The sequence below is a fragment of the Eriocheir sinensis genome, chromosome 26 (assembly GCF_024679095.1).
Source record: "Eriocheir sinensis breed Jianghai 21 chromosome 26, ASM2467909v1, whole genome shotgun sequence".
Taxonomy (NCBI): domain Eukaryota; kingdom Metazoa; phylum Arthropoda; class Malacostraca; order Decapoda; family Varunidae; genus Eriocheir; species Eriocheir sinensis.
Window position 1 is genome coordinate 11,644,169 of NC_066534.1, and position 17,766 is coordinate 11,661,934.

The 17,766-nt window shown below is 45.1% G+C and overlaps 1 protein-coding gene across 7 annotated transcripts in view; it reads right to left on the reverse strand.

Annotated features, from left to right (window-relative positions):
- Positions 1-7,794: 7,794 nt before the first annotated feature.
- Positions 7,795-17,766, reverse strand: part of LOC127003768 (uncharacterized) — a 116,975-nt gene continuing 107,003 nt past the window's right edge. For all 7 annotated transcript variants that reach the window (XM_050870779.1, XM_050870776.1, XM_050870775.1 and 4 more), the window contains exons 4-5: positions 10,818-10,936; positions 7,795-9,778 (exon numbers count right to left, since the gene is read on the reverse strand). In XM_050870779.1, the coding sequence (XP_050726736.1) occupies positions 9,457-9,778; positions 10,818-10,936 (441 nt within the window). In that variant the 3' untranslated portion in view covers positions 7,795-9,456. The remainder of the gene's footprint in view (positions 9,779-10,817; positions 10,937-17,766) is intronic.

A 17,766-nucleotide genomic window follows, 5' to 3' on the forward strand; every position in this document is an offset into this window, starting at 1 on the left:
GTTTTATTTTATGACGAAATGTAAAAACCCCTAAAAGTTATTTATCGCAATAGTTGTTTTCAGATTACAGAATAGAGCATTAATTAAGGATCATTAATTAGTTGATCTCTGGGTACTGCCAGGACTGCCAGGACCTCACACACCACACACCCCATTCCCCTTGCTCAAGGGCCGGTCGGACAGTAGCCACTAACCACTCCTAGTCAGCAGAAAAAAAAACGACCTGAGCGGGGCTCGAACTCCTGTCTGCCACGCCTCGAAGCCTGAGAGAGCAGCGTTTTAACCGACTGAGCCATCGACGTGGTGTGTGTGTCTGTGTGTGTGTGTGTGTGTGTGTGTGCAGAGCTTGGAGGAAGGGTATAGTCTTGGAGGTAGAATGGGCAGAGCGCACTCCTATATTTATATTAGTACTCCCCTATTACAGTTTGTTTTCTTAATTTTGTCAATGAAGAAAATAAATATTTTATTGGTATACTTAAGTAATTGTTTAGACATATAAATAAGTTTTTCAATATATTATTATTATCGATATCTCGAGGTAGGCTCAAATTTACCTTTCCCAGGTTGTGGAACATGAATAGCACTAAAGGCGGCTTTACACCTGGCAATTCCTAGTCGGCAATACAGGCGCGGCTGCATTTTTGGTCTGGGTCTGGGTCTGGGAGCCCTTCTCGCGGCAAGTTTCTGCAGCTGAGCGCGTCTGTCTTGTATTGCCGACTGGCGGCTGAGTACAACATGTCGGCGCCAATAAAACAAGAAATGACAGATACAGACAACAAGATTTGGAGCCAGAAGGCCGAGGTGGCATTGCTAGAAGAAGTTAGGCAGCATAGATACTTGTGGGACCCACAAGATAAGCTGTATGAGAAGCTGAGTCTACGCAAAACAACTTTTGAGAGAGTGGCAGCAACATCCGAGAAATGTTTATCTCTTTGCGAGATATCGAAGGAGGTAAGGAACGATTATTTTCGTGTATTATATAATCACACTATGTAATGCCTGGGGGTTGCGATGGCATGTTCCTCCCTTCTCCTTTGTTGTTAAATGCAACAATAAACAATCAATCAATACTACTGAAGGTAAAACTCGTTTACTTAAAGTATTTCTACAATATTAGGCTAATGGACCAAACTCATTGTGGTTTTAAGATATGGTAGTAGCCTTTTGGGGTGTCTGGGATGAATTCATGCCCTTGCATTTACTAGCAGTTTACGTCTTGATGCTCCCGGCGGCTCCTCCCACGTGTGAACGTACTTGCTCCCGAGAGCACCCAGCTGGTCTAGCCGCTAGATCGTCGCGGCTGTATTGCCGGTCAGAAATCGCCAGGTGTAAAGCCGCCTTAACGTATTAACCTGCTCATTGGTGCAATGTAACCTCCAAGTGCATTATTATTCTCTGAATGAGGTTCATTATTGAGCAGCTTCCCAGCAAATATAACGGTGTGTATTATTATTTACGGAGCCAGAGACACGCCAGTCCTCGTCGACAGACCGAGTTGGTCGGCTAGATTTCGATCGCCGATAGAGTCGGTCTGTCGGTACCCTGCTACGGGCCGTCTTTGGCAAAGGCCCGTGCTCCCTCGTGCAGGGATGGAATCTTTTCCCTTTTCCCTTCGGACAAGAACCCGTTCCCCTAGTGATACTAGGGGTAAATCTTTAAACAACAAACAACATTTACTGAGCAGCTCGGCAAAATAGTTGACTGTGAGGCTTTTCACGCCGTTAATGCACATAACGAACACTGATCAATATCACCTCCTAATATTGATAAAAATTTACAAAGTAACAGAACTCCACCTTGATCTAAGATAGTAACCTAACGTTGCTGAAATAGTAATCGGTCTGAGGACCGCTCGATAAATACTGACCCAAGTATTCGATATTCAGAGAACAGCTGACCGGTGAATGGCCTCTCCACTCCTGGAACGCTGGTTCTCTTGTGGGTCAGTCAGTCACTAAGAAATACGGTATATTATAACAGAGATGTACAAAACTGGGATATTCTTCTTCTTAGTCAATTGTTTCGATATAGAGTAGACAATGGTGACCGGCGTGCGAGATGAAAGAGGCGATGCAGCCACGTCAAGATCGGAGTATGTAATTAACTCCGGTAAAGCTCTCCTTTTCTATCACTCCCTCCTCCCAACCGACGCTAATGAAGTTGGTGGGATGTAAGTGAACATATATCAGTGGTTAAAGTGTGGTTAACGCCTTGGATCATGCGTATGAATTAGTGTGTGAAAATTGCTGTTTTTTTTTTTGCAATTTTCACGTCTCTGGTGGGGCTTGCCACATACTTCATCCCTGAGTAGATAAGTGGCGGTGAATTATTCGCTGCCACAGCTAAGTAAAGGTGCTCACAAAGATGGCAAGGGTCCTGTGATTGCTCCAACCCTTGAAGCAAAACACAAGCGTCTTCCCAGCAGCTGCAGAGCCACATAAATGATTGTATTTTTTCCTGGCTTCGTTAGTAATGCTATATCACAAGGAAGGACGTCAAGGATTTGCCAGACTTCTTCCTCGGTTGGAGGACAGCAGTGCCTAAGAAACGCCATTCCTCTCAGCCACCACATGTTATGACGGTACTGGTTTTAAAGTCTTTGGGAAGAGTTCGCAAGATTCAACTTATTTTGTTATATATTATTGTGCCAATATACTATTAATTCAGTCAGACAAACAGTGCGTTTTTGCTTTAAAGCAAACACCGGTGTACTTCGGGGCCTCAAAAAAGAGTATAGTCGTAAGGTTAAAACTCAACATCTCTTCAGTGTGCTGTTGGGGTCAAGGAGTCAAGATCTTCGAAATTCAGCCCATCGGATTACCAACTTGACCCGATTACGAGGGTACGAAGGCTACCGCCACGCCAGGGAACAAGATTTTTGGCGTCAACCTTTCGAATGACAGTTCAACTCCCCCCTTCTCACACACAACCCCTAGCTAAGCTGCCGCAGGCCACATTCAAAGAGACCATAGCCTCCTTGGCCACATTGCATATTCTAATCATCTAATGCATGACAGAAATTAGGATACGTATCCTTCCCTGTCAATAATTCATTATCCAGCACTTACAATTATTATCTCAGTGAATGTCATACTACCGCGTTCAAGGTAAACACGCTCTAAAAGTGTGATTATGACTGTAAAGCACACACACACACACACACACACACACACACACACACACACACACACACACACACACACGAACTTTCCCAACAATCTTAGGTTTTAACTAAGTTACCTGAGAACACGGTGTCGACCCTGATCACTGCACAACACAACAAACTTCGTTAACTTGCTTCCTGGTCGATGCTCCGCTGTTCTGACTTCCAATAGAGGTAAAAACGTAATAAAACAGGTAACTATCTATTCCTTGATTAAATTTCCAAACAAGCTCGCTGAATAACTATACCCCTTTATATGAAGTGTTGCCAGCATAGCGAATCACTCATGCAGACAAACCCATCCCGTAGATTTCTCCCTCGCCAGACCCTCGCGGGATGACCTTGGGCGGGGAACTAAGGAACGGCTGCGTCGTCTTGGCCACACCCACACGACGCACAGCCACACACCTTTATGTAACATCCAGTTCCAGGGGGCGAGAGTTGCTGCTGGGCTACGACGTCTTTTCGTAATAGCTGGTCCATTATCGCTAGAATCTCCATAGTAACATTTTCTTAGCCCTTAAGCCCTAAACACTGACATAACCAGGCACACACCCTTTGCCCCCTCGGTCCACTCAGCTGTACTATGATTCCCTAGCATGATAACGTTTTCTTAGCTACAAGTGCTATTACTATTTGTCTTGGCACTCTTAGCTCGCTCACTCCATTGTCCATTCCCTTGTTCTGTGATACTAAGGGTTGTATTATAAAACATTTCGCCGCCCAAGAACACATATTTGACAAGGCTTTCGTAGGAGTTGTAGGCATTTCCAGGAGTAGTTTTATGACCCTGGTGGTAGTTTGACCGTTCCTCTGTACCATGAACCTGAAGAAACACTCATTAGAACCCGACTGACCCCTTATTTGACCTTTATAAATAGCTGATGTGAGATGTGAAAGTGTCTTACAATACCGACCTTTGTCTCCCTGTCCACTGTCCTTTGTCCTGTGCTACGTCCTGGCATACCCTTTGGCTCCCCTGTCCACTATCCATTTCATTGTCCTGTAAACGGCTCCTCACTCTGTTCACTGTCCATTCCCTTGCCCTGTGCTGCGCCTGATATTGTAAGCTTCCTCTGTCCATCATCAATCACTTTGTCCTATGATACATCTCGACGCACCCTTTGCACCCTCTGTTCACTACATGTCCATCCCTTTGTCCCGTGGTACTTTGCATCTGCCTACTGTCCGTTCTTTTTTTTTAGTGTGCTCCGCTCTAAAATTGTGATAATGACTGTAAAGCACACACACACACACACACACACACACACACACACTTTGCATCCTCTGTCCACTCTCTTTCCACCTGTTCCGCGAAGGTCTAGTCAGGTTAATCTGTGATTCATAATTGTGGTCTTCATCTCCTTTCCTCCCCTTCTCAGCGATCTATCTACGCCATTCTACGGCCTTGCTACCGACCTTGCCATCAGATTGGCCGTACAGTAAGATGGGTATTGCAAAAACAAAGTGCGAAAGTAATTGATAAACTGCTGTAGTTGAGACATTTCACTTTACGTATAATGAAAAAAAAAGATTAACTAACTTTGTGCGTGTGTGAGTGTGCAGGTACACACGTATACTTGGGAGATAGGTAAGTAGGCAAGTGGGTCTGTCTGTGAGATTTTTTCGTGTTGCCGAGGAGGAGTGTTTGGCCTCGTCAAGGTGAAGGCCACTCAAACATGTGGAGTCACGCCGCTCTCATCAACCCAAATAAAGTGTGGAGGGGCCTCGTGGAAAACAAAGGACAACCCATAAAACTATTACGCGCGGTAAACAGATAGAGAAGAAAGACAATAAAGCAATGTAGTGTGAGAAAGAGAGAAACAAGAATGGAAGGGAAGTACAGAGCTGAAGACGAGTGAAAAATGGAAGTTGAGGGGCTATTACACTGGGAAATTTTTCCATGGATCTCGTCATAAATCGTCGATTTTTGCCTACGTGGACACACTACCGTCGTCTTCCAATCACACTTGCCCCGCGCTCTCGGCTTTCCGTGGTCTTGACTAACGTTGCCAGACTGTCTTACTTAGCCTTTTATATTTACCGACTTCCGACCCAAAAACTGTCTCGTGGACCCTAATAAGGAGATTCACTTATAATTATCGTTAAAATAGTTAATTCCTGATGTTTCTTGGTAATATTTAGGCGTCAGAAACCGGTAAATACTATGCTCTCAGTACGACAATCTGGCAACGGTGGACTCTTAACCGACACATTCTCACAATAACAAATATGGCTGACGCCTGACGTCCCTAGCTGTTTGCATCCTCGTTTTCACTCAGAGTCGAGGTGGCAATGACTTGCAAGAAGAGAGGAGGGCAGTGAAGTGATGCAGCTGTTGCAAGAACTACGTCTAGAAGACGAAGAAGGCATGTCCTGTATTTTCTCAATTAAAGTGACCTCGGAGGCCTTAGTCCAGGCAACAACACTCATAGCTGAGCGAATGTATAGGGACAGTAGGGTGTAGCTTCTTCCTCTACTTCTCTGTTCTTGTTATTGCTGCTGCTGATGATTATGAATACCGTCGTCCTTCGGTGAAATCTACCGTAGCTACGGAAGACCGTGGACACGTCAGAAAACCACGGAAATGAGGACCATGCCAGCGGAAATCGTGGTTTGACTGAAGGTCCACGAAAAATTTGTCCAGTGTGATAGCCCCTTAAACTTATCCACATTAAATTCTGATGATAATTGTAAAGGAAGAGTAACCTCTTTTGGTAGGGACGTGAGAATAGAAAATACTGTAAAAAAAACAAAAACATGAAACTCACCTAACTTACCTTTCACGTTGTGCTTCGTGGATGATGAACAAATTTGGTAACTTCAGAATTCTTGTTACCTTTCCATTTCGTTTCCAAATTTATTTTTACTTCAGAATTCTCGTAGCCTTTCTATATATTCTGCTGTCCATTTTTTTTATTACTTTAGAATTCTCCTTATCTTTCCATTTTCTTGTCCATCTCATTCATTTGCTTTCTCCGTCCGTATTTGCCTCATCATGCAACGTGCTACAGCATAAAGGGGCTATTACACTGGGCAGATTTTCCGTGGATCTTCAGTCAAACCACGATTTCCGCTGGCGTGGTTCTCATTTGTTTCTTGTTATTGCTGCTGCTGATGATGGTGAGTACTACCGTCGTCCTTCAGTGAAATCTATCGTAGGTTTGGAAGATCGTGGACACGTCAGAAAACCACGGAAATATGAGAACCACGCCAGCGGAAATCATGGTTTGACTGCAGATCCACGGAAAATTCGCCCAGTGTAATAGCCCCTTTAATTAAGAATGCCTCCGCAGATTACATTGCATTATCTGTGGCAATGACTTACTTTTCTCACTTCCTTATCATTACGTATCCTTTTACACACACGATAGCGACAAACCTTGAAGATAGCGTTTGACCGTGTGATAGTTCTGACGGAGAGACTAGGCTGGTATTACAGAACACTTTCGCTTCTCACATCAACTATTTCTAAAGGTCAAAGAGAGGGTCAGTCGAGTTCTAAGGAGTGTTGCTTTAGGTTCACGGTACAGAAGAAGGGTCACACTACCACCAGGGTCATAAAACTACTCCAAGAAAACCTTAAAGATAGCGTTTGACCGTATGATAGTTCTGACGGAGAGACTAGGGCCGGTATTACAGCTTCTCACATCAAGTATTTTTAAAGGTCAAAGAGAGGGTCAATCAGGTTCTATTGAGTGTTTCTTTAGGTTCACGGTACAGAAGAAGGGTCACACTACCACCAGGGTCATAAAACTACTCCTGGAAATGCCCCAAACTCTTAGGAAATCCTTGTCAAATTGGTGAACGTGGGTGACGAATTGTTTAAAAATACGGCCCTTTTTGTAATGCGTGGACAGTTTTAAGTTACACTGGTAGACACGCGAGTTATTATTTCTTTTTAGTTTGATATAATATTCGAGTCCCTATGACAGAATGTGGGAGTTCTAAATTTGTCATTCTCCCACGTTATCATCACCTCATGAGTCTAAACGAGAGATGGTGAGTCTTATATCACTCGTGGGTTATGTCGGTTCTGACCTACCATTTAGACACGTGTTTGGCGTCTTTTCTTCCTCCGGGTAAGTTCTTTAGTTAATTTCACAATGTTCTTTTATAAGCTTAGTCAGGTTTTTACTCTTGTTGTTGTTATTATTATTATTATTGCCATGGTTAACATACTTTTTTATCTTTTTTTTAAGCCTCACAATCATCTTTTCTAATCATGATCGTCTTTTTCTTATCATCACTGCTGCTGTTATTATCATCCTTTTGTTCTAACCTTCACGATGCTGTTTTTTAAATCTCCTTTTTATAGTGTTGTTATTGTTGCTTCCATTATCATAGTTTTATCTTTTTTTAACCTTCACGATGCTCTTTTCTAAACTTAAGGTCATTTTTTTTGTTTATCATTGGTGCCATTACCATAGTTTTATCTTCTTAACCCTCGTCTTTTTTTTTTATTTATGGTTAGGTTTTTCTTCTTTCCATTATCATCATACTCATCTCTGTTCTAGCCTTTAGAAAAATACATAAACTTAAAACGCTCCCTCAGGCTACATCGTCACGGTACGTCTGCCCTTATGGGTCACGACACACCTTAATTGCAGGTAAGAATAAGAGACTTCACGTGTGAGCATATTTCTTTAATATATAAAGGAGCTAAAAAAATATAAGATTATCACAAGAAGACACGCCGGCGGGTCAGCGGGGCGTGGGCCTCGCCTCGCTGGGCGCCGACCTTCAGCACCCAAGACTCAGACCTTACAACCACCTTCCAATACCCGATTGATGGACACTGCGTAACACCTTGATTGCTGCTCTCACACCTTTACCTTCACACCTTGAACATAACCTTAGTGTAGTACCTGACCTAGACATCTGAACAACCTTTTTTTTTGTTGTTTACCGATTCTGGCACACTACCTTATTTCCTGACTTGTACATCTGCATCATTAATTAAGAAAAAACTTATTGAGCTTTACATCTGGAATCATAACATTGAGCAAACAAATCTTTATCGACCGGACTTTTTTTTTTTTTCCTTTAGCCTTGACTTACAGAACATTAGACTAACATTCTTTTCGCTTAAACCTCTTCTTTTCTTTCTTGACACTCTTTCCTCCTATTGCCTGACATTATCCTGTTACCTTACATCCTTCCTTCTCTAATAACATTTCTTGCTCTTCTTTGATATCCTTCTCTCTTTCCTCACACAGCACTCACAGGGTTGGAACCCTCTTTTCCTGATGTCCTGCTCTCGTTTCTAGCATCCTTCTCTTTCCTAACGTTCTCTTCTTCCTGGTATCCTTTCTACGTGTTTGACATCCTTCTGACAGTCACTCATCTCGAAGTCCTGCGTGGCGGCGGCCGGACACAAGCACTATAGGGGGGCGGGGCTGGTTACCGAGGGATCTTTGGCGAGGCTGGAGGCTGGCGCGGGTGCCGTTGGAAGGCGGGGGGGAGGTAGGGAGAGCAAAGGGAGAGCACTGAGAAGGAGAGCGTTGTCAGGAACTTTCACTTTACCCTACGATCTGGCCTGAAGTCGAGGCCGAGTCCTACAACGTTCTTAGTTACTACTTTATTAAGGCGAGGCCGAGCGGCGTCCAGGGACGGCCTGTGCACGGCGCTCGGGGAACGCGGGGGCGGCGTGTTGCGAGGACTAGCTAGAACTACAGAAAGACTTGTGGAGAAGATGTACACACGGGACGCGCGTGTACCGGCAGCACACACTCAGTCTATCACACTGCACTGAGCTGTGAAGGGACGCCGCGGGCCGGGCGGGCCGGGGACGAGCGTCGAGGTTCGTTACCGCCCCGAAGCATGCATGAGCTCGGGGTGGCCGCGGCGGTGCTGCTTCGCAACGCTGACAAGCCACCCGTGGAGTGGACGTGCTGGCGAGCGTTAAGCCGCCAGTGAACGAACCGGTGAGTCGACGCTTCGTTTCCCCGCCTGACCCTAAGAAGCTTAAAATAATGCTACACATTCTCACTGTTCTGTCTGGGAAGGCCATTATACTTATTGATATTCAAGTTGGTCTATATAATATATATAATATACACAGAATATCAATCTTCCCGGCAGTTTCATAATTCATCAGCCACAAGAAGACATTTCCAACGCGTGTGGAATGCTGGACCGACACACTCACTCCGCACTCCACACTCCCGCGGACTGGTGCCCTGAGCCGCCGGGCGGGCTGGCGGGGCGCTCAACCCTCCGGGGGCTGCAGGAGGACGGTGCATGGCTGGGGGGCTCGTCTCAGGGTGGCTGCGAGGCGGCCCGGCAGGCGTTCACGCCGCGCGGTGACTCAGAGGCTCAGAGCTACCGTCTGAGGAGTCCGCGTCCTTGTCCTGAGCCTCCTTGGCTTCGTGGTCTTCCACGAGCGGCTGAAAACTTGGGTTGTCCCTTGCAAAGGCTGGGTTGTGTGTGGCGGTGTAGACGGGCGACGTAGTCGTCGAGGCCGCCCAGGACAGCGGGGACTCCTGCAGGAAGGCTGACGGGGACTGTGTGTGGATGGCAGGCACCTGGTGGACGCAGGCCAGCTCGCCGGGGTACAGCTCTGCTGGCAAGGCACACGCGCCCCAACCCAACGCGGGACTCAGGTCCTCGTACCTGCCGGGGGAAACTCGGTCAATAGCCATTTCAGGGCGTTACGACACTCAGGGCGACCACAGGCAAGAACAAAATGAGGTGACAAGGATAACTCGGCCTCGGTGTACACTCAGTAACCTCGTGATAGGATTTGAGGGGAAGATTGGAAAAATCTATCGCTATCAATTTGTCTTGAAGGATCAAGGACAAGGGGAGCAAAAGATGGTGTTTTAAAGGCCACTGTGAGGACAACTTCCGAGATATGTTATATATACAATTTTTTTTTTTTGCACAGAAAAGGAGGCAGCTCAAGGGCGCAAAAAGAACAGGAAACAAAAAAGCCCGCAATGGCGCTGCCCCCACAATGTTCAGAGGAAGATTCCGAAATTAGAGAGGCCAGAGGCATATGGAGAGGTGTCTGATACTCCTCTCTTGAGAGAGTTCAAGTCGGTAGGAAACCGACTTAATCCTCAGAGGTTAGATTTAAATCTAAGTAACTTTTTAACCGCAGGCAAAGATTCAGTTGCATTGCTTCATATCACCAAAAATACCTGAACCTGGTGGCGTTAATTCAACAAATTTTATCTAATGAATACAGAGCCTCGCCCTCGCACCCAAAGAAAAATTCCAGCCACTGTGTGATCCCATGTAATGCCTCATTAAATACACTTAGCTGACTCTTAACACCCGACATTATAGTTTAGTTTTTTTCTTTTTCCGGCGAAGCAAGTTGATCAAGGCACGTACAGACACACGCAACAGGAAACCCAACCACGGACTGAATCACCTCTGCCCCCCGGTAATTACTGTGCTGGCTTCATCGTGCCCACCTCCCCGCCCCTTCTGCCTCTCCCCACCTCCCCTCACGTGCTCCCCCACCCCCACCCCACCCACCACCACACACATACCTTCCCTCACCTTGTTATCTCTTGTTCATACTCCACGTCATCACACCCACACACCCACACACCACTCTCGCATCGCCCCTGCCACGCCCATACCCCCCTTCCCACCCCCCAGTCACGTACGCCTCCCCCTCCACACTGACTGACTGACTCACCTGGGCGGTTTCTCGCTAAGGATGGAGAAGTAGTCAGGTGGGAGGCCGTCGAGCTTGAGGATCTGGTCATAGGTGGGCGGCTTGTCCTCGGGGTCTGGCAACGTTGGGCCGCGCGACGACTGCAAAAAAAAGGAAGCGTGTTAGGGGCACGTTCGGCGAGGGAAATAGAGCATGTAGGTAACGGTAGGGAAAAACACAGCGGCAGAACACACGTAACAGTTGGCGGTGGAGGATGTGTGTGTGTTTGTGTGTGTTTTTTGTGTTGATTTTTAGGGCACCATGAATATATAAAAAACGGTGTGCGAAAAAAAATAAAGAGAAAACATCAATGGGAGAGAACACGTAACAGTTGGCGGTGGAGGATGTGTGTGTGTTTGTGTGTTTCTTCTTGTGTTGATTTTTAAGGCACAATGAAGATATTAAAAAAAATGTGTGTATGAAGAAAAATAAAAAGAGAAAACAGCAATGGGAAAACACACGTAACAGTTGGCGGTGGAGGATGTGTGTGTGTTTGTGTGTTTCTTCTTGTGTTGATTTTTAAGGCACAATAAAGATATAAAAAATAAATGTGTATGAAGAAAAATAAAAAGAGAAAACAACAATGGGAGAACACACGTAACAGTTGGCGGTGGAGGATGTGTGTGTGTTTGTGTGTTTCTTCTTGTGTTGATTTTTTAAGACACAATGAAGATATATAAAAAAAAAACTATGAAGAAAAAGAAAAAGAAAAAACAGCAATGGGAAAACACACGTAACAGTTGGCGGTGGAGGATGTGTGTGTGTTTGTGTGTTTCTTCTTGTGTTGATTTTTAAGGCACAATGAAGATATAAAAAAAAACTATGAAGAAAAATAAAAAGAAAAAACAGCAATGGGAAAACACACGTAACAGTTGGCGGTGGAGGATGTGTGTGTGTTTGTGTGTTTCTTCTTGTGTTGATTTTTTAAGACACAATGAAGATATAAAAAAAAACTATGAAGAAAAATAAAAAGAAAAAACAGCAATGGGAAAACACACGTAACAGTTGGCGGTGGAGGATGTGTGTGTGTTTGTGTGTTTCTTTTTGTGCTGATTTTTAAGGCACAATGAAGATATAAAAAAAAAAAATGTGTATGAAGAAAAATAAAAAGAGAAAACAACAATGGGAGAACACACGTAACAGCCGGCGGTAAAGTGTGTGTGTGTGTGTGTGTGTGTGTGTTGATTTTAAGGAACCATGAAGAAAAAAAATAAGATGAAAGATGCTGAAGAAAGAAAAGTCGAAGAAAAAAGAAAAAAAAAAAAAGAGGAACAAGAAATTACATGATCAAGAACTATAAGAAGAACACGATCACGTAATAGATAAGAAAACAAAAACAAAAACAAGATGAGTAATTACATATTTACCGTTCCCTTCCCTTCCCCATCCTAGCGATAAGGGGTAGACTACTCCTGATACATATTCCTGGTACATACATATTCACTAATGATACATATTCACTTGTGGCACTTGAGATAAGGATCGGTATTATGACACATTCGGTTCTCACATCAGCTATTTTAAAAGGTCAAAGAGGGGATGAATCGGGTTCTAATGAGTGTTTCTTGAGGTTCACGGTGCAGAAGAAGGGTCAAACTACCACCAGGGCCATAAAACTACTGCTGGAAATGCCCGCAACTCCTATGAAAGCCTTGTCGAATATGTGTACTTGGGCGACAAAATGGTTAGTAATCGGCCCAAAACCAAAACTCTTGAGGTTCACGGCACAGTAGAAGGGTCAAACTACCACCAGGGCCATAAAACTACTGCTGGAAATGCCCACAAATCCTATGAAAGCCTTGTCAAATATGTGTACTTGGGCGACGGAATGGTTAGTAATACGGCCGAAAACCAAAACTCTTGAGGTTCACGGTACAGTAGAAGGGTCAAACTACCACCAGGGCCATAAAACTACTGCTGGAAATGCCCGCAACTCCTATGAAAGCCTTGTCGAATATGTGTACTTGGGCGACGGAATGTTTAGTAATACGGCCCAAAGCCAAAACTCTTATCCCTTAAAACACGGCAATAACAATAATGCCGAGGAAAAAAGAATAAAATACTTCTAGGGAAAATGAACGAATGGACGAACGTTTGGAGTAGTGAGTCGCTTCCAACGAAAGACAGAGAACAACAGGATGAGATTAAACTAACATGAATAAATTACAACGCAAGTACCACACACAACAATTTAACGGATGGACGAACGCTTAAAGTATACAAAGACAGTCACTCACAACAAAAGACACAGAACAACAGGATGAGACTGAAATAACATGAATAAATTAAAACACTATTACCACACACAAAAACAAAACAAAAAACGGATGGACGAACGTTTGGAGTGAAGGAAGTCAGTCACGTCTAAAAAAAAAAGATAAAACAAAAGGATAAGAACAAAATAACATGAATTAAAAAAAAACTGTTACCAGAAAAAAGCGTACATGTCTGCAGTCAAGGTAGCCAGTCCATCAGTTCTAAGAAAATAAACGAAAACAACAGGAGCAAAACAACTTCACACACACACACACACACACACACACAAGTACACGTACGCATCGAAGGTAACCAACCAGTCAGTCAGTCAGGCAGTCGGTCAGTTCTAAGAAAATGAGAATGACGCAAGAGCAAGTATAAGAACGAGATTAGAACACCACTTTAGGAGTCAACACGTAGGCTACACACCATGAAGAGGCATAAAACGAATCATGACTTAATTAAGGAAAGGATGGAATAACAAGGTAACCAGTCAGTCAATCAGTCGGTCAGTTCTAAGAAAATGAGAATGACGCAAAGCAAGTATAAGAACGAGATTAGAACACCACTTTAGGAGTCACCACGTAGGCTACACACCATGAGGAGGGATAAAACTAATCATGACTTAATTGAGGAAGAGAAAAGATGGAATTACAAGTCAGCTGAACGGCGTCTGAGCAAGGACATGGCCATCACTCGCTCCTTCAAAGGTAAATAAATTAGAGTAACGAGATAACGTCATGGCAAACGATACAATAACAGGAAAAATAAAGAAAAAAAACACCCTCGAGAAGCCTTGGAACTAGAGATTGAAACGAGTCATCTCCCTGACACACACACACACACACACACACACACACACACACACAGATGATGGTGGTGATGGTGGAGGAGGGCGTGACGGTGAAAGAGGTTGAAGGTAAAGAGGAGAAGGAGGAGGAGGGAGGGAGGGAAGTGTCAATGCAGACGGAGAAGACGGAGGAAACTGAGGTGGAGGATACACGGAGGGAGAAGGTGGTGGTGATGGTGGTTGTGGTGCAGGAGGAGGAGGAAGAGGAAGAGGAGGAGGAGGAGGAGGAGGCCAAACCCTTGAACATAACGGGAGGAGAACACAAAGTAAACCTTCTGAACGCTGCCAAAAAAATAACACACACACACACACACACACACACTAGGGAAGGTTGTGATAGCGAAGGTTATTTACATGTGCGTTACGACTGAAGAGATGGTTAATTAGAGAGAGAGAGAGAGAGAGAGAGAGAGAGAGAGAGAGAGAGAGAGAGTTGACGCCATCACTATAATACGCAAAATATGAGCGTAAACAAGGAAGGGACAATGACGCTTCACTCACAATATGCAACAACAACAACGACAACAGCTAGAACAACAACAACAACAACAGCTAAGACAACAATTAAGACTAAACACAATACCTACAACTAAAAAAAAAAACAATGCAAAAACTAACAAACAGACAAAAGGATAAACATGAAAGCAATAGCCCGCATTTCAAAACAACAACAACAACAACAAAATTAGAACACATGATACGCTGAGAAAAACAAAACAACAAAACAAAACAAACAAAAAAAGAAAACAGATGAGGCTAAACACTTCCTTCTCTGCAGCAAAACACACACACACACACACACACACGCAGCTCGGAGCAACACAAAGGCAAACGCAACACACGCAAGCACGCAACTCAAGAGTGCTCACCAGCGCCAAACATCAACACAAACTGTCTATTATTAGCAACACAACAGACCCGACCTGTTTACCCCCCCTCCCCCCCACCTCTCTCTCTCTCTGCCAACACATGACGCAGCAAGCAACACATTAACTTACACAACAAACACATATAAAAACACAGTTACTAAGCATATATAACATTGACATTGACGATAATTATTTTTGAGTGACAAACGCTATATACACTTCTTATATAACCGTAATAACATTCTCTCTCTCTCTCTCTCTCTCTCTCTCTCTCTCTCTCTCTCTCTCTCTCTCTCTTCCCCATCTGGCTCCTTCCATTCATACGTTTTCCATCTTATTTACTCTTCTCTCTTCCATTCGCAACGCTTCTACCTCCCTTTGTCCTCCTCCTCCTCCTCCTCCTAATCTTCCTCCTCCTCCTCCTCTTCTCTTTCCCCAGCTAGCTCCTCCCCTTTTCCATCCTTCCTACACGACAAATTCCATCCTTTTCCCCATCCGGTTATCATTTATTTTTATCGGTCGCTCTTCAGAGATAAATACGTCCATTGAGTGTCCTGTCCGAAGCTATTGTTGTCGTCTTCAAGCTCTTCAGATAAGAGGATGTTTGGCTATTAACAGTTATCAATGCAATACAAATAACTGAAAGCAAGCACGCAGGAGTGAGTGATAATCCTATTGACTGCTTCTTGAGAATCCTTCACACACACACACACACACACTCACACACACACAGAGGCAGATACACACACGCCACTGCACTGTCCCTATGCCACACACACACACACACACACACACACAGAGGCAAATACACACACGCCACTGCACTGTCCCTGCGCCACACACACACACACACACACACACAGAGGTAGATACACACACGCCACTGCACTGCCCCTATGCCACACACACACACACACACACACACACAGAGGCAGATACACACACGCCACTGCACTGTCCCTATGCCACACACACACACACACACACACAGAGGCAAATACACACACGCCACTGCACTGCCCCTATGCCACACACACACACACACAGAGGCAGGTACACACACGCCACTGCACTGTCCCTGCGCCACACACACACACACACACACGCACACACACTGTAGGTCTTCCCTCCTTCCTCTTGTATCTCACGTGTCATCCCATGTGTGTGTGTGTGTGTGTTGAAGCGAGACTACGGTGTGGGATGACATAACCGAGGAAGAGTAGAAGGAAAATGAGGAGGAGGAGGAGGAGGTGGAGGAGGTGTGAAGGTACTACGCAGGAGGAAGGGTAGCGGCCAAACGCACATACACACACACGTACACAAGGCCGTACACACACACACACACACACACACACGTAGGCAAATCAAAGCTCTATAAATAAACGGATTCACGATTATAAATAAATGCCTGACACACACACACACACACACACACACACACACACACACACACACACACGCACGCACGCACACAAAATCCCTTGACGAACGGACACGCATCAGTAAACATTGTGGATTACTTATTTTTTAACTTTCCTTTTTGTTCCTATTTTTTTCTCTCAATGTGTTTGTCATGACTTATATTTTCCCTTGAAGGCTGATTCGGAGAAGGGGCAGAGGGAGTGAAGGAGGGAGGGGGGGGGAAGGACGAAGAAGGTGAGAGAGAAAAGACAGAGGCAGGGGAAGACACAGACAGGGGCATGGTAAAGAAGAGGAGGAAGAAGGAAGAAGGAAAAAAAAAGATGGGAGGAGGAGGAGGAGGAGGAGGCAGTGTGTATCTCTCCATCCATATAAGGAGGAGAAAGAATGAGGGAAGGAGAGAAGCAAAGAGCAAAGAGAATGAGGAAGAAGAGCAGAAGTAAAAGGAAAAGTGAAGGAATGAGAAGTGGAGAGGGAATGGAGGGAGAGGGAAATACAGAAGCTAGGAGTGGAGGAGGGGGAGAAAGTGAGGGAGGAGGTAGTGGAGAGGGCATGGAGGGAAATACAGAGGCTAGAAGTGAAGGAGGGGGAGAAAGTGAGGGAGGAGGTTGTGGAGAAGTAACGGTGATGGGAGAGAGAGGGAGGGAGATAAGTGGAGATGACAGATAAACGAAGTGAGGGAGGGAAGGGAGGGAGATGAGGGTGACGGCTGAGGGAGAGAAAGGGAGTGAGGTAAGGGTGGGAGTGAGGGAGTGAGAGGAGAGTTGACGGAGAGAATGGACAAGATTGACAAATGTTTAGCAGAGAGAGAGAGAGAGAGAGAGAGAGAGAGAGAGAGAGAGAGAGAGAGAGAGAGAGAGAGAGAGAGAGAGAGAGAGAGAATAACCGTAACCGTGGATTCTCTGAGGCATGAGAAGGAAGAGGGAGGGCTGATGTAGGCAGGGAGAGAGGGAGGAAAGGAGGGAGAGTGAGGTGGGTAACATAGGCAAGGAGAAACGGAGGGAGGAAAGGTTAGTAAGGTAAACAAGGGAGATGAAGATGAGGCAAGGGGGGAATGAATGGAGAAGGAAGGACAGACAGACAGAGAGGCAGACAGGTAGACAAAACAAGGTAAGCAGGATAAGGTAAGTATGGACAAGGTAATATAAGAGAACATGGAAGGTCGGTTAACTTAAGGGAAGGAGAGCAAGAGTGGGTATGAAGAGGTAAGAATACAGGTGAGACAGGTATAGGGAAGGTGAGGGAGGTAAGAGAGAAAGAGAGAGGAAGGTAAAGGATGGGGGAGGCAGGTATGATTAAGGTTAGTGGGGTAAGGGAGGAAAGGTAAGGTATGTAAGAATGAAGACGAGGGAGGTAAGAGAGGTAGGTGGAGAGGTAAGAATGAAGGTGAGGGGGTTAATAACAGACGAAGGTGAGGGGGGGGGGGGGCAAGGAGGAACGAAGGTGAGGGAGGCAGGGAGGAAGGAAGGTGAAGGGGTTAATAACAGAGGAAGGGAGGGGGGGAGCAGGGAGGAACGAAGGTGAGGGAGGCAGGGAG